The sequence below is a fragment of the Diceros bicornis genome, chromosome 36 (genome assembly GCF_020826845.1).
Source record: "Diceros bicornis minor isolate mBicDic1 chromosome 36, mDicBic1.mat.cur, whole genome shotgun sequence".
Taxonomy (NCBI): domain Eukaryota; kingdom Metazoa; phylum Chordata; class Mammalia; order Perissodactyla; family Rhinocerotidae; genus Diceros; species Diceros bicornis.
This window is the reverse complement of record NC_080775.1, coordinates 23,817,185-23,834,269: the sequence shown is the minus strand read 5'-3', so window position 1 is coordinate 23,834,269 and position 17,085 is coordinate 23,817,185. Positions and strand designations below refer to the sequence as shown.

At 43.2% G+C, this 17,085-nt stretch overlaps 1 protein-coding gene across 8 annotated transcripts in view; it reads right to left on the bottom strand.

The window, feature by feature from the left end:
• Nucleotides 1-1,481: 1,481 nt before the first annotated feature.
• The window catches only part of KIAA1217 (KIAA1217 ortholog), a 293,303-nt gene continuing 277,699 nt past the window's right edge, over nucleotides 1,482-17,085 (bottom strand). For 3 of the 8 annotated variants that reach the window (XM_058532570.1, XM_058532573.1, XM_058532578.1), the window contains 9 exons: nucleotides 16,858-17,041; nucleotides 13,699-13,862; nucleotides 12,546-12,710; nucleotides 9,098-9,217; nucleotides 5,446-5,481; nucleotides 5,219-5,296; nucleotides 3,508-5,106; nucleotides 2,870-2,992; nucleotides 1,482-2,156 (listed from right to left, as the gene is read on the bottom strand). In XM_058532570.1, coding sequence (XP_058388553.1) covers nucleotides 1,665-2,156; nucleotides 2,870-2,992; nucleotides 3,508-5,106; nucleotides 5,219-5,296; nucleotides 5,446-5,481; nucleotides 9,098-9,217; nucleotides 12,546-12,710; nucleotides 13,699-13,862; nucleotides 16,858-17,041 — 2,961 coding nt within the window. In that variant the 3' untranslated portion in view covers nucleotides 1,482-1,664. The remainder of the gene's footprint in view (nucleotides 2,157-2,869; nucleotides 2,993-3,507; nucleotides 5,107-5,218; nucleotides 5,297-5,445; nucleotides 5,482-9,097; nucleotides 9,218-12,545; nucleotides 12,711-13,698; nucleotides 13,863-16,857; nucleotides 17,042-17,085) is intronic. The other 5 variants (XM_058532572.1, XM_058532574.1, XM_058532571.1 and 2 more) reach the window with 4 other exon arrangements.

The following is a 17,085-nucleotide window of genomic DNA, read 5'->3' as shown; positions in this document are numbered from 1 at the left end:
TGCTGGAAATTTAAAAAAGAAATAGAAAGTACTAAGAGTCTCTCTGGCACATGAGGGTGGAAACTCTGTATCCAAGTTTGCTTTCTTCTTCTTCTTCTTCTTTTTTTTTGCTGAGGAGGATTCGCCCTGAGTTAACATCTGTTGCCAATCTTCCTCTATTTTGTATGTGAGCCGCAGTCACAGCATGGCCACCGACAGACGAGTGGTGTAGGTCCGTGCCCAGGAACCAAACCCGGGCCACCGAAGCGGAGCGCATGAAACTTAACCACTAGGCCATGGGGGCTGGCCCCAGGTTTGCTTTTTCTAGCCAAACCTTGATAAACCACAGAGAAGAGAGTCAGCAGGTTACATGGGAAGGCACCACATTGCAATGAATTTATCCAGAACTCACCATGAGTCATCTTGGAGCTTTCAGAGAATTAGAGCTTTCAGAAAACCAGTTTGTGTCTGGTTACGTGTTCCTTATAATGCCCTCAAAGCCAAAACCACTTAACTTGGTAACAGTTATGTTGTGTTGACTAGGAAGTAGTTGTAGTCACAAGATACAAAAAATAATAAGCATGCAGCCCTTTATTTAGTTTTGCAAAGTCTCTGCTTATAGTTCTGTATATTACATGACTGTGTTATACAAATACATTTATTTACAAAAACACTCTAGCTGTGCAAACTTGTTGCTTTTTAAAAATGTACGGAGAGTCCCATTTCTGCTCATCCCAATATATATTTTTAAAGCATGCATAAAAATTAACTTTGGTGTGGGAAAACTACTCTATGTGCTGTCACATACAGTATTTTTACGTCTATTTATATATTTACAAAAGTTGATCAGTTTACAGAACCGTAGAGAAGTGCACATTTTAAAATCCACAATGTAATAGTGTGGGTTACCAGGTCTCAGAAAACAAAGGAAGGGGTTAGATACTGCAAAGAAAGCAACTAGAGAATCCCAACATGTTAAAAAGCAAAGAAAACTAGCTTTCTTGGGCTGGCAAATTATTATACATAATTTTCATGGCAGTGCAACAGGTTTGATAAATTGCCTTCTACATATGCCTCTGGTTGGCCTGTGTAGAAGTTCATTGGCTTATTCTCTAGCATACTACTTTCAAATGTACAATGCTATAGTATCAAAATGTTCTGGCAAAAAAGATCTTGAAAGGAACCATGAAGTTTTGACAAAAATAGAAATCTGTAATAAAGCTAAATAACACTAAAATAAAAGGAAATATTATAGTATCTGTTTTACAATTTGTATAGTCACACTTGTGTATTTCTCTGTTCACTTCGAGTCTCCGTAATGAAAAATATTTTTATACAAAACATACTAAAATTCTGGAATCATACATGTTTTACATGCTTAATACATTTTTTTCCTGTCTCACACACATTCTTTCTTGCCACACTCTCTTTTCATAACACATGCTTACTTCATTTAACAGGTATTGAGTATAGACAGTAAACACTATGTAATTACAACAGCAACAAAGTAAAAAAACAAACAAGCTTTACTGAAATCTATTAATCCAGGGTTTAGCACATACTTAGCATTAAGCCTCAAACAGTACAGCAATATGTTACATTCTCTTGTGAAAACAGTTGTTGAAGACTATTAAAAAAAATTTTTTTTAATGTAACTCCAACTTGTGCCTAATAGGATTTGGCCTTTAAGAGGTTTCCTTTGCTGTGGACGGGGTGGCTTTGCTTGAACTTCCATTCTGTGCCTTGTAGCTGGTGAGGCTAGGAGTATGGATGGTCCTGATGCTCTTGGCACCCTGATTCAGTGAAGTGGGGGAGGCGGGGGAGGGTGGGGAGGAGGAGGAGGAAGGGGCTGCTCGGCCATTTTGAGTCTGCAGTGAGAATGAAAGATGGTGACCTTTACCTGTATGAGTGGGGCTCTGAAACTTTAAAGAGCCATTAGAGACAGAGGGGATGAGGGAGGCAGAGGGAGCAGATCGTCCTGTTTGGGGGCTGAGAGGGTTAGAAGTAACCAATGGTTTAGTAGCAGATGGATTAGGGAGGTTAGAACTGTCACCACTACAAGAGGGCAGAGAACTGCTTTTCCCAGAGCTGGGAGAAAGGGCTGGAATCTTAGAAGCAGGTAAGGAGGGGAAAGTAGGCTTACAGTCCCCACCAGCTTTCTTAGCACTTCCATTAGCCTGCAAACAAAGATGGTGGGAGACAGTTCGTCAGAAAGCTGGTAACACGATCAACCCACAGGGTCTGGCAACATAGCCCTTCTGAGAATAATTAAATAAAAGAAACCAAACCAAACCAAACCAGTTCAAGGCCTGAGCTAAATCTTGCTGTGCTGTACTGGACCTGGTAGAAACCCCCAAAGCAGAGAGCAGAGGATGTACAGAACAGGAATAAAGGAAGAACAGCGTTTGTAGAACAGGCCCATCATCCCACTACCGTTTCCGGTGCTAGGTCGGCCATGCGTCTGGGTTATTATTGGGGTGGGGGTGGGGCATAGTGATGGAGAGTTAACGTGTCTCTAATGCAATGCAGTCAACATAACGTTAGTACTGGTGACTTTCAGGGCAGTTCAACACCAGGTGTGTCTGTCTCGGTTTCCCAAGGTGTTCTGAAGAACCACTACATTCACCAAAGAGAAGCCAATGAGTGTGGCACTGTGTGTTAACAGTTAAACTTTGGAGTCACAAAGTAAAAGATGTTTTATTGCAAGCATGCAAAAGCGTGGTGAAAAGTTCAACACAGGTTTTTAGACCTTCTTCATGCCCCCAGATCCAGGGTGTCTACGTAAACCATATCTCACAAAGAAAACACAATATTTGGTATAAACTAAGTCAGTGACTTGCTTCTTAACTGCAATAGTGTCCATCCAAAATTGGGTTTAAGGTAAAACTACCTGACGATATTGGCGGGGATCCTGCAATTTGGACTGCTTGCCAGGTTTGTCCAGGCTTCCGGGTCTATTCTTGGAACTCATAGGGACTGGCATCCTGCTCGTCTGCGGGGTCCCACTGGAGCCCTGTGGGGAGGAGCAGCGAGAGGGGGAAGACAAGGAGAAGCTCATGAATGGATTGTCACTGTGGCTGCCCCACTGTGTGCAGAGAAGCTCAACGTGAGAAGCCACAGCCCTACATGCAGGACAGATCTAGAAGACGGACATCAGGAGACACCACTGGGGTTAATTCGAAGAATCAAACAGAATAAACTGCTCCACTACTGATCAAACGGATTTTAATGTGAGTATCCGAGCAATCATTTCAACAGCAAATGGCTGACCCAGCATCCTTGCGTTTACCCAACACCAATCAGCAACAGAGGTAAAAAAAACAGAATCAATTAGCTGTTAGACACCTAGTTGTTGTTGTTTTGAAGGGGAGGGAGAAGGTGTGAGAGAAAGGGATCATGGCGAACAGACAAAAAAAAACTAGCCACCTGAAAGGAAGCAAGTCAATCACAAGACACCTTTTGCTAAGGTGATTATGGCAGATTTAAGAAAGCAGCTGGGTCTTTCCATTTTCCATCAGACCAAGATACCTTACGTGAAGCTGAAGGTATTGACGAGGGGGGCTCTGGGGAAGTGGGAGCTTCATCCAGAACTAGCAAGGATCGGGGAGAGGCCTCTTGGGCTATGTGGGATGAACTTGCAAAAGAATCTCTGTTGGCAGAACATGAGGTATCAACTAGGGCTTTTGGACTCATTTCACTGATCGTGTTTTCAAGCTGTTTGATGGTCTGCTCCAGGCTGTCCAACGTTCTGTAGGTATTTTTTCTAATTTCGTCAGTTCTTGAAATTGGAGACGTGCTCTCTAGACTGGGCTGCTCTTGTCTCCTGAGCATATTTTTAGGGGTGTCTTCGGGTTGAGACCTGGTAATTTCGAATCGCTTGGCTTCTTTGTGCTGCTTCACAGTGCCGTCCTCTTCCTCCTCTTCGTAGACCACCACCTGCAGAGTCTTCTTCCCGGTTTTGGTTCCTGTGCGAATTGCCTGAGTGAGAGCAGCGAGTTGCTTTTTAGGGAATTTGAATTTAAACTTTTTCTTGGGGCTTTCAGATTGGTCGTCTGGGACATCACACTTGCTTTCTGAACTTGGAGAATCTGCTTGACTGAACTTGCTCGGCTCAGGATCGTTCATTTCCTGTCCTCCTGGTATTTTGGTCTCTGCTGGAAGGAAGTGTGGCTGTAATCTACCCTCAGCTTGCTGTCCTGATCTGAGGCTGCCTGTGGCAACCTTCTTCTGAAACTTTTGGGAAGTGTTATTCTGGACTACGGGGTCTCCATTTTCCTCCTCTTCCTCCTCCTCTATCTTTTCCTCTGTCATTATTCTCTCTAATTCCTCATCGCATTCCTCAAATATGGTTGAAAGTCTCTTATACGCAGATCGGATGTCCATGGGTTCATCAAAAATGATGATAACTGGTTTCTTGTCTAGGCACACGACTGGCTCTTCATTTTCAGTTCCTTCTTGTTGGGAAGCCGTCTCTTTTTTGGCATCAATATTAACCGTCTGTACATCTTCTCCCTTTTGGCTCACTATATCGCGGACCTCCCCACTGGACAGGACCTGGACCGCGGTTTTGGTAATCATGAAAGCAATGTTGTCAGTGGTTGCATTTTCATCAGTGGGAGAAGGTGTTGATTCTCCGTCCTCATTAAGGTTCACATTAGCATGCCTCGTCCCCTTGGGTCTTAGAATAACCTGGCCAAACTCTGTCAGGGGAACCTCTTGATCTTGAGTTTTGACATCACGGATACTCGATTCAGTTGATCTAGTGGGAGAGGGAAGGTGACACTTATCTGTATTTTCCTGTCCTTGTTGGCTCATCTCCTTTGTCTTTCCATAATTCATCTTCTGATTCTCAGTGTCAGATATAGGGTACTGTGGTCCTGAGACTTTAGGCCCTTTGTTTATTTCATCTTCTAATGAACTAATGCCAGAGAAACTGGAATTGACCTTAGACACATTTTTCTGGGAATAGTTTCTACTGTCTCTAAGTAAACTCTTATTAGATATGGAATTTTCCTTCATTAAGACGTCAGTTTTATATTCTGATGTTCTTGATGCCTCAGAAATACTATTCTCCATTCCTCTTTCCCACTTAGGATGGTCACTAGGTGTTACAGCCCCTGCAGTAACCTGAGAGGGAGAGTGGAGGAGGGAAACCACACACATTAATCAGAAACGGATCTGCAAAGGAAGGTAATTAATCTGCGTGGTATCGGTTGGAACACAGGTCTGGTGAACTCACCTTTCGGGAATCCATTTGGGGGCCATTTTCATATTCAACATCAGATTTCCGTACGTCTTCATGGAAAAATTCCAAATTCTGGTAGAATAGTGTAGGACATGTTACTCCACAAAACCACACCCCCCCAAAGTGGACTATAACTACATTGTTCCTTTCATTACACTTCCAAAACATGCGGCCCAAGCACATTTGTTACACACCAGTCCAAAGCCTAAAGCTCTGTTTACCTTGGGTTGCTTTGTTCTCCAACTTCCAAAAATGCCCTGTGTTTACACAAGATGAAAATCTCAATTAGCAAAATATTTATAGTATTTCAAAGTTTGTAGGGGAACAGTTAAGAGAATAAAGGGACTGATTCTGTATCAACACATCCTCTTTTCACCATCTAATTGGGAGATTAGCAGAACCTAAACCACAAGAGTGGTGTCACATTGTAGAAAGCACACTGTCTCAGCAGGCAGAAGATCCTGATTCTACTTCAGATCTGCCACTTAACTGTGTTACTTTAGGCAAATCATTTCACTTCTCTGGGACTCAGTTTTCTCATTTATAAACTGAGGAACTAGACCAGGAGATTTTTCACGTCCCTTCCAGCTAGTTATTTCAGTCCTATCTCTGCTTCTTTTATGGAAATCGTCCTATCAGGACTCGGCATTGGGTGTGGTACTTGGAGATAAAAAAACATTACTTGTCTCAGGTCAAATGACAGATTGAAAATATACTTGCAGTTTGTACTTGGACTTGCCAAGTAGAGTGTCAAAATAACCTTAAAAACTAATCATAGCCAAGACGATCAAATCTAAATTCAGAATGATACTGCTGCCAAAATACCATCTAAACATTGACAAAACAGATATTTGAGGCTACAATGGTGACTGTGACATCACGATTCAGCTTTCCTTCTCTATATTCCCTGATGCAGAGCGAAGACACATTTCTGAGGCTCTCACTAAGATTCAGAACATAAGAACCCAGCCGTGAGGACCCAGTATGGAGAGGGCTTCACCAGGAAGCATGGCCTTTTCCGCTATGGGGGACATAGCCTCGGGCCCTGCCACAGACTAACACTAGCCAGGCCTTGTCACTTCTAAGGCACTGCTGCCCTTTCTTCTCGCTGCAGAACCCCAAGAGGAAGAGGTGATTCTAGCAGGATGAGACACCATCCCAAGAAGGCTGTTCAGTTAAAGCAATGACAACATAACAAAGCACAATAACCCAGACCCTGCCAAAGTCAACCCAGAGCATTCCTACTGCCCCGGTTAAAAATGGAAAGAATGTTCATACACATTCAAGGAATAACACACAAACAACAAAGTCAGCATTAATCACATGGAAATATCACACAGGATACAAGGCGCATTAGCCAACAAACACCTCCTGATTAACCCCATGAGACTCCCAAACCAGTGCAATGATTCAGCGCCTGCAGTTGAACAATATCATTTCTTTTGTGGGACTTTAAATTTAGATTATCAAACAAACAACACAGCAAGTAAAAGGTTTTAAGAAGAAAAATAAATGAGGTTTTGGCCTAAGGGTTTCAACTCCAGAAATGGAGATAGCATGTTAGGACCTGAGCAAGAATTTACCCTTGAATCAAAGCAGGAATTGGCATGTAATCTAAAGAAGACCCTGCACGGCTGATGTTCTGCTGGCTCCATGTAATGGGGGTTAGGCCTGGCATCTGTTCTGACTGGTCAGGGCCCATGCCATACCCATTGTTAACTATTTCGAATGCCATCATGCGATGTACGTATTTTAAAACAAATCTAGTAGCGGGAATAGTCCAATGGAAAGTCAGTAAGGTAAAGATGTCAAGGTTAGGTTTCACACGACCTATCATTTTTATCACTGGGCTAGAAAAAAGAATGAATGTATCGAAGAAAGTGCATTAACTTTATCTGGGGTTACTTGGTCACAACCGTCACGTAATCTCACAAGGATATCTTAGTCTTAGATAGTCAAGACTCTGCATTAAAGGTAATTAAGCCTCATTAATATCTGTTTATAGGCTCTGAGGTTTGTACTGTTCAGACAACTGCTGAAGCAGGCTCCATATGCATATGGGCAATAAACCAAAATTAGAGACATAGTTATAGGAAAATTGCATAAAAGTGAAGTACTAGTCTAGTGTTTCATGATGATAGGAGAAAAATTCGAAGAAACGTTTGATTTATAGAAGAGTAGATGAATAGCCCAGAAAGAGGTTAATAATGACAAAAATTTGGGGACAAGTCTGATACTCATGGTTACTACGAAGTAGATCAGTCTACTCGGTATAATTATCCAGAATAAGCACCTGTGATTAAAGCCAGTGTTGGACACCCAGTACAGACCTGCTTATTATCTGATGGACCCTTGATAGAGACAAATAAGATGGATAGGATATGGATTTCCAATTACAGGACATGGAATCTCATGTGCAACTTTTTAGCCAATTAGCAAAATTCTACAATGAGACCATGATTGTCTCTAGAGAGATCTTTGAGAAGTTCCCAGTTCTTAGTGACAGAAAGAGTCACAATGGCCTGAGTATGCCATGTAACTCAGGATATGCCTTGGCCTTCCATGAGTTGGTTTTAATAAGGCCACATAAGGAAATCCCACAGTCTGAAAAAGTAATATATTTTTAATGCAATGTCATGGGCTCAATTCAAATTAATAGGAGGTTTTCTTCACGAGAAAGATTTATCGACAATAATCTCATTTTCTCCCTGGTGCATACAGAGATCCCCCATTGCCTGGTTAATAGTTTCATATGTCAGTTATGTGACATATTACGTCAGACATAGTTTACATGAGGGCTCTGTGATGGCTGTGAGCTGGGGAGGAACAGGTTGGCCTCCTTGGCAGGGCCCCACGGCTGGGAGCTGTAAGCCCTAAGACTGCATCTCTTGAAGGGTTGCGTTAGAATACCCCTCCCATTTTGTGCAATGAGCTTACTTATACATGCAGTGAGGTACCCACTTGGAGTAGCTATTGGGCTATATTATGGCTGACTTGTTTGACTTTATTTAAGGGAAGCTAGAACCTTTGAATTCTGAAATATAAATTCCTGGTGAAAAATATTAGGACATGATAAGCTTTTTATCCTGAAATTTAGACAGAGGCTTCATCCATATACGATGGCTCTATCTCCAAAAATCATAAAAACCCTAGATCTACCTTAAAAAGTTGAAGTTCAAACATTCAGGCTAATGTCCTTTCCTTAAGGTACTTATGTAATGACAGTGAACTTTGTTTCAGAGCCTGGACATCTGTTTTGAAGCCATTAGAATGCCACAAAGTATATTAGCACTAAGACGATAGTGAACTTACTATCTTGGAAGGTATACTTTGAGAATTTTTAATACTTAACAAAAATTCTGTGTGGCGTGCTTGAACATGTGTGCAAATACATATGTGTGTGTTTCCATGAGGCCACACCTGTGGATGGTGGCAGGTATATGGCTCTGCTGTGTGTTTCCTTCCTGGAATCGAAGGCTCTCACCTACTTTTAATGCAGATGTTTTTAGTTTAGGAGACCTGTTAAAGATTAGAAAAAGTGCTATATACTTGGTTGATATTTCTACTTTTTTCTAGAGTTGTTCTAGAAAATCTTGAAAGGTGCATACTCTTTAGTTTGGGAAGATAAAGCCTAAATTCTGCATGTACTGTTGTATGCTGTGCACAGAACACAGCATCTGCTCTGGAAACCTGAGCCACTTATCTCTGATCTAAACCTAAAGCTATGTCTCTATTAGTCTAAAAATAACAAAAAAAAAGGTGAGAGAAAAAAACAATAGGGCACAGAAAAACAAGTGCAGGAGCGGTGTTAGTGTCAGAGCAAGGAAAGAAGGACCGTCAGACTGTGTGGCAAATGAGTAATTGCCACGTTACCTTCTTCTCCTTGGGTGGGACTGTGGCCCCCGGCCTAGTGTCTTTAACGTGACTGTCAGCCCGGGACTGCTCAGCATGACTGTTTGAATTTACATCCATAAAGGAACACTTCTGGAATGCCTAAGGAATTAAAATACTGAGGTTAACAGGAATCCAAGTGTAGCAAGGAGGAAGGAGGTCACAGGCAGGGATTCCAGAGGCGTGGAGACCCCAGCCTGGTCCTGCACACAGGTTACACTGGGGCCAGAGAGGCAGTGCCTGGAAAACCAGCTCCCCATTTGGCCTCAGGCCCGCAAAGCTTGGAGATGCGCCCAGGGCAAAGGCTTCCTTACTTTCTGGACCATGCCAAGATAAAAATGGACAGGGCCCTTGAAAAGAATACCCTTTATTCCTATCCGGCATGAACGTGCGCTTAGTAGGGCTTCTTGCTTTGACCTTTAAAAAATGTTGAATATGTAAATTAAATAAAACAAAATGAGAAGCTATCTTTCTTTGCTTTTTTCTTGATGATTATTCTTTTTTTTCACTAGCTTTATTGAGATTATAGAAAAAAGGGCACAATATACTGCAAACCTTTACACCTTAAAATAAAAGCGATCCTTACCAATGCATCGTCTGCAATAGTAACAGGTACTCCTGTGCTCTGAGGTGTTCTGAGGCTCATGTAGAATAAAGTGATGCTCCCTAGCACCCAGGTGATGCTGAGTGGCCTGGAGCTGCCTGAGCCCTATAGACTTGTCTCTGAGAAGTGATGATCATAGTTACAGGAGCCCACAGCCGGCTCATGTGAACACTGAGTGAGGGAGGCCAGTTCTCAGACAGAGAAAGCACAGGCTGTGTCTATAGGGTAGAAAGGGAGTGACAATATGATCGCAAGAGCAGGAGAGCCGAAAAACCGAAGCACCCACACTTCTTAAAATCAGTGGTTCCCAACCAGGCTATATGTCACCTAGTTAAAAAAAATGCTATTACCCAGGCCTCACCTAGAAAATAATTAAGTCAGACTATCTGGGCTGTAGGACTTTGTTTAACTCCCCAAGTAATTCTCGTGTGCAGCCATTAAAGACCACTTATTTAAATGAATAATCTCAAATAATTGCCTATTTTTTTTTGTGAGGAAGATTGGCCCTGGGCTAACATCTGCGCCCATCTTCCTCTGCTTTATATGGGATACTACCACAGCATGGCTTGACAAGCGGTGCGTATGTCCGCGCCCGGGATCCGAACCTACGAACTCTGGGCTGCCAGAAGCGGAGCGCATGCACTTAACTGCTACGCCCTCGGGCTGGCCCCGCCTCCTATTTTGTTAATGTCAAATATTGTCATTCGGAAAGAACTCCGCAGGCAGAAAGAATAACCCACGCTTTCCCCAAGTGGACATTTCGGCACTGGTCCTAAAATACGGATGGAGCTGATGCCCCGGCCTGCTCTCCCACTACTGTGCTTGCTCCCTGTTCCCGCCACACCGGCTCCCTCGTGGTCCCTTAGACACTCCAGTCCTAGCTGGCCCTGGAGATGCCCAGGGGTCTGCTCACTAAGGCCACTCGCCCTCTCCGTTGGGCTGTTAGACCCTGGACTTCGGAGCCTGTGGTTTCTTCTGATGCCTGGTGACACCAAGCAGGAAAGTTGTTCCACAGTTACACTCGGGGGCTGCATCTGCTCCTGGTCCTGCCTCAGGGGGTCTAACTCCAGAGCCTGCGGAGGCAAAGGAACCAGCCAGCCACTGGCCGTTGGAGGACCTTCTGATGCAGGAGGTTGGGTCTCCCAGCAGCAGGGCTTATTGGGTTTGGTTAAGTGAGGACTAGAGCACTTCATTCACCACTATTACCTAACCACCAATAACACACGATATTCCACCCTTCATAAAGCTTTCTGTCAAAGAAAGCATCAAAGATATCTAGACTTCCATGGAGGGAGATAGTCTCAAGGGATGGGCTCTAAGGGGCTGGAACAAGTACATTACTTCTCTTAGGGGGCTAGTGTAAGATTATTCATAAGCCTAAAAGTCTATATTTCTTTGATTATTAGTGACTGTTCACCTTGCACAGACTTAAAATTATCTAGTGCTTTGTCATCCATTTGAACCAAAGTGGGCCGTGATCAATTCACACCGTAACTTGGGGGCAGAACGTGCTATAACAAATGGCCCCAGAATGTGCCTATACCTCTTAGGACAAGCATCAATCCCAACAACAAGCAGCCTTGACATGCCCATGTCATCAGCCAGAGGATCTTCACTGGATAAGTGAGTGATAGACGCATCCATGCTTTCAACTGTTTTATGAGTCACTAACTTTATAAATCTTTGGTTCCTATGAATGAAATTCTCCAACTATTCTAAAAACTTGGGAACAATCTGATTGGTGGAGGGGATGTCCCAGGCCAGTCTGTGAGTTTTAGTGAAGCTAGGAAGGGCTCATGCATGCAACACCCAACCAGCAGCCCAGTTTTCCCTGTAATATCGAAGCAGCTCAACGTTGGCAGTTATTACCATGGAAAGCAGAGTGGAACAGCTGAGATGGAAATGGCATGGTTTGAAAGTTCTCCCTACTCCAAATGAAGAATGCAGATCCTTGGGCCTGCACAAAACCATTGGCGAAGAGGCAACAAGTTTTGGAGCCCTAAGGAGGTTGTGATCTGACCCTCTAACAGGCAAAAAAAATCCTACAATAAGCATGGGTCAAAGAAATACTCTACAAACAGACTTTGGTCTAGGAACTGTGTATATGTTTCTGATTAGACAAGTTCTTAGAATGTACACCTAGGACAGATTCACAACCATGATTTGAATGTGGGATCAGCTTTGGGTATAGTCCCTGCACCCCATTCTTAATCCAGTGAGTAAACTGTGGCAATTAGTTAAAAAAATCAAAAATAAATAAAGTATCATTTCTCAAGTAGGCCAAGGAAAATGGAAAACAGAATTATTCCACTTCTCGGAATATTTGAGAAGATGACATTGACATTGAATGGGAACCGGGTATGGAGGACAGGAGGCCACATGACTCAAGGTCAGTCATTCTAAGTATTAAAGCCGAGGAAGGGAACAAACGCCTGCAGCGGGCTTTAATCAGTCCTTATCAAGACAAGATTTCTAATCCCCATCTTAATTGCTTTTGAAATGAAGCAGAGACTACTAAAACTGAAAGAAAGCAAAGTAAATCCTACCAGGCAGAGCTAGGAAAGCTTGCAATTGATTTTTTGTATAATCTTCCTGAGTTGTTTTGTGAAATGGTCATTCCTCGCGCATATCTGAAAGGCGCCCTGAGAGCCTAGTTCAGCGCCATCTTGGAAAACTGGAGGCCAAGGCCAGAAGATGCCGATTACTGGGCCCAGGTCAACAGGGCTCTTCGCCAGTCCTCTCTAGCTAATGAATCTGTGAGAGACATAGCCAGAGAATTCCAGATGCAAAGGCAAGGAGTCACGGTCAGTCACCTCATCCACATACCTGGAGTTCTGCCATTATTTTATCTCCTTCTTCTTCTTCCTCCTCATCCTTTGAGGAGGAGGTCGTGACTGGTGGTGGGGATGGGGTCCAGGCTGAAGCAGGCTCCTCTGTTGGACATTTTGTGACTCTAGCCTGTGGGCTTGGTCCAGCATCTTCACTGCTTGCCTATGGAAGATTCAAACCACAGATGTTGGCTTAACACCCCAGGTGCTGGCAAAAAGAGGGATAGATCACAAGAAGAACTGATGTTCCCTCACTGCCTGGTACACTGGCTTCCTAGCTCTTCAAATTGAGCTGAAAGGCTATTTGATCCCTTTGCATTTAGTTTGGGTTTTTGTTTGCACACACTGCCATTTTGGTGAATGCGTTGAAGAATTATAATAAAATTGTAACTCCTCAACATTCAGTGCCTTTAAGAAAGGCCCTCCCACACTGCATCTCCTTGGAAATTGTATTTTACGTTTAACACAAAAGACAAAACTTGCCAAGTTAAGCGGAAGCTAAAGCTCATTGTACATCTTTCTGTAGACACCCACAACTGTGTTAGCTAATCTCAATTACCTTTGTAAGATGGTCTTTCTTTGGCTTCCCCCTCCAACCCTCATTTTCAATCTTTTTTTTTTTTTAATATTTTTTGTGTGTGTGAGGAGATCAGCCCTGTGCTAACATCTGCCAATCCTCCTCTTTTTTTGCTGAGGAAGACTGGCCCTGGGCTAACATCCGTGCCCATCTTCTTCCACTGTATATGGGATGCCGCCACAGCATGGCTTGCCAAGCGGTGCGTCGGTGCGCGCCCAGGATCCGAACCGGTGAACCCCAGGCCGCCACAGCAGAGCACGCGCACTTAACCGCTTGCGCCACTGGGCCGGCCCCATCTCATTTTCAATCTTTTGATGCCCTGCTGGGAAAGTAGCTTGTGATTTGCATTTCACATGGTTGCAGCTAAAAGTCAAGTAAGGATAAAACTTGTGGTGCTGAGTCTAGTCCAATAGCATTGGCTGACATTTTCTCATCTGTGGCATTTCCTGACAATCTAGTTTAGTTGATTCTCTGCCTCACTACTTTTTATGTTCTAAATGAAGATAGAGAAGACCTTGTCTAAGGGTATCATCTGAACCCAGAGACAAGTTTACCAGAGCTTAACCCATCAGACCTTAGCGATGGTGTTCTCCTTCCTGCCGGTGTAGACCACATCGCCAGACCTCGTGGTGGTGAGCCCCGATCCTGGCAGGTAGCTCCGCCGTGGGGGTGGGGGAGGAGGTGGTGGGGACTTACCCCCCTGCTTGTCCAAGTCCTGCTCTGAATTTGGAGAGTCTTCTGGAAAACAGTATGCCACTGCAAAATAATCTCTTTGCAAGATAACGTCCAGAACTGTGTATTTCTATAAACTCGATGCCATCTGACTTAAAAATTTCTCTCTTCTCTCCACAGTGCAACGATTAATGGTACACACCCTGAAGCCCAATTGACTTGAAATCCCAGAAAGACCCTGCACAAGTTAATTGACCTCTCTCTGCCTCGGTTTTCTCACCTGTTAAATGGGTATTATAATAATACCCTCTCCCCTGGGGTGCTGTGAGGATTAAATGACTTAATATACATAAAACATTTAGAACAGACTTATTGGCTTACTGTAAATGCTCTGCAAGTATTAGCTGTTAGTATTAGACCAAAAAGCTGAGTATTACTTGCAGAGATGAAAGTTCAGTGCCCAAAGGCAAAGTCAGAGCCCCCTGCGTTCCCTCCAAAGCCTTCATCCCGAGTCTGAAAGATACACAGTGTTAGCAGGAGGGATTCATGCAGGGGCGGTTAGAATAGAGTTTGGCCAGGGAAGGGCCAGGGGGAAAGTGGGAGGCAGATGGGAACAGAGAATAAAGTCGGGGAAAAAGTGGATTTTTGGTCATGGTTATGTGGTTGGAAAAGGTTCTCTGCTAACGAACGTAGGCAGCAAATGCAGAAACAAGAGAATTATAAATTAGTGTTGACACCAAAGGTTAGGAAATGCAGATGTGCACTCAGCTTTCCCCAGAAAAGTGTCCAGAAAAGGCATTTCTTAATAAAAACTCAAACAAACAGCCGCACATGTGCCCTTTAGAACACTCTGCCCACGAGCTCACGACACTGGCAGAACTGCAAATTCAGGATCAGCCCTCCAGGTGGGCTCCGTCCCAATGCTCTCTAGGGACATGGCCCGGCCTGCCTGGAGTGTGTTTGTCTTTTCTGAGCAACCCAGACAGAGTTGTTCAGAGGAGACACTTGAGGAGTTTCCTCTTAAAGTTGGAATGAAAACGAGGGTAAATCATCGGGGTGAAATGCTAGGGATTATTTGTAGTGGACGGTTCCTGTCTCACACATGAGGATGTGGGATACAGGGATCTAGCAGTATCAGACCATGTGGCTGGTTCCCACGCCAGCAGCCCCACCTCAGGATGGTCGCCTCAGCTTTGGGTCATCCAGGGACTGGCCCAGGCTGACCGGCCCTGGAGATAGCCCGAGTCTCTCCTCTCCTGTGTAATGACAAACACTCCCTCCTTGACCAACTTTAGTCAGGCTCCTCTGAGCCCTCTTCTCCACTACACTTCATTCCCCACCCCAATACCTAAGTCCTTGGCCTGCCTTTAGCCAGAATCCCCCTTCCCTCGATGCACTATATTTTGAGCTGAGTTCAGTTTCTCTCCCCCATTGCAATAGTCTTGAAAAAAGTCTTCCTCGCTGTTTTTAACAAATGTCCTGGCGAATAATTTTCCTTTAACATTGACTGAGGCCACAATCCCCAAATTTTCCATAGATTCTTGGGAGCTATCCATGCTTCCCCATTATTTAAGTAGTCAGACAATTCACACAAGAGGAAATACAAATAGTTTTTAAAACTCCAAGCTTAGAATTTTACCTTGTTGGTAAACAAAAATAAATAAAACTAATAACAATCCACGACAAATAAATAAAAGTAATAGAAACCAACAGTTACAGATAATGCATGATAACCCTTACACATTTCTGGTGTCCTGTACATTAGTGGACTCTGACAAAAAATTAGGTGATGTATTAAAAAATAAATAAATAAAACAACAACAAGAACATTTTGACTGATTAAAAATGCTTGGGGGAGTAATTTAAAAAATAATTTCTGCAAAATTTTTTGAATCTCAAAGAATAAAAAGCCCAAATGAGGTAAATTAACAAAATGCAACATTATTATTTTTGCTGTACAACCATGAGAAGGAACAATTATAATTTTTTTTATAATTTACTTATAATTGTAAGACATCAAAGGACTATTTGACAAAATTAATATTGGGGAGAGCCGAATTAGGTCATATAGAAACATAATGAGGTAGATCATTTTCTTCATCAGAAATTCTCCATGAGAACTTCGGGGGAAAAGCCATCTCTGTGAGAGCAGAGCTGTCTCTCGCAGGGCCCTCCTCTCTCTGAACACTTGCTGCCTGATACTCCAGGGGCCCTAGATAGGCCTCATAGAGCTGGCAGGTGGGGAAGGAGGTGAAAAACTTAACAGGCTGAGGGAGAGAGTTTCAGTGGGTGGAGTTTTAGAGCAGCTTTGGGAAATGAAAACCCAGGAGGAGAATGTTACAGTGGTTAAATTGTATCTACTTTCCTGTTCCTTGATATGCAAGTCAAGATGGCAATTCCTTTTCAAATTAAATTTAGTTACTGGACTAGGCATCATTGAATGTGGCTCTGAGAGATATTAGGCTGCAAGTAAAACAATGTCTTTGTGCCTCATTTTAAGATCAGAATAAGGCAGGTAGCTTGTAACTGGTTGGAAATTTAGTAGGTTGCATTTTCTAACAGTCATTTTATATTATTATTTTATAGCATTGATGCTTAAATTCCATAGTTTAGTTGGTTAAATATACAGTCTAATAATTTTGATTTAAAAAAATGCAATTTCACCTTACGACCTAATATCCCCCTGGGAGCTCATGAAAGCTAGCGTTTTCTTTCAGCAGCATATGAAAGGCTCTTACTTTAAATGCAGGTCTCTTATTCCCCCAGCTGGTACTGTGAAGTGTCATAAATTCAAAGGAATGTGGAAGCTGGGAATCTAAATTTTACTTTATTGGGCATTGTTCTAGTATCCTAATGCAGAACACGGTTTCCCTGCTATGGTTATAGTTAAAAAGTAGTAGTGAGAATCTAGGGACACCTGAGGATTTGTTCTTCTAATTTTAAAACTTTATAAGACTCTTAAGTCGTGAGCGATTGGTCCTGTTGGCCAGCACATGCCTAAGTGGGTGGCCCCACAATGCTCTGAGGGCAGCCAGCCTACACAGCTCTGTCAGTACCTTACCTGAAAGTTCTAGCTTGTCCACTGGAGCATCGCCTTTTGGCTGTGGGCCTGAGGCTGGTGGCATCTCCAAGTTTGGAATGGACTTCATGATATTGGCCTGAGCTTCTTCTAGGAGCTTCTCAAACTCTTTCCCGTTATAGTGGTCCAGATTTTGCCTTTTCTCTTCCCATTTCCTTTCTGCTTTCTGAAGGAAAATAGTAAGTGAAGGAAATTTAAAAACCGGAGGGA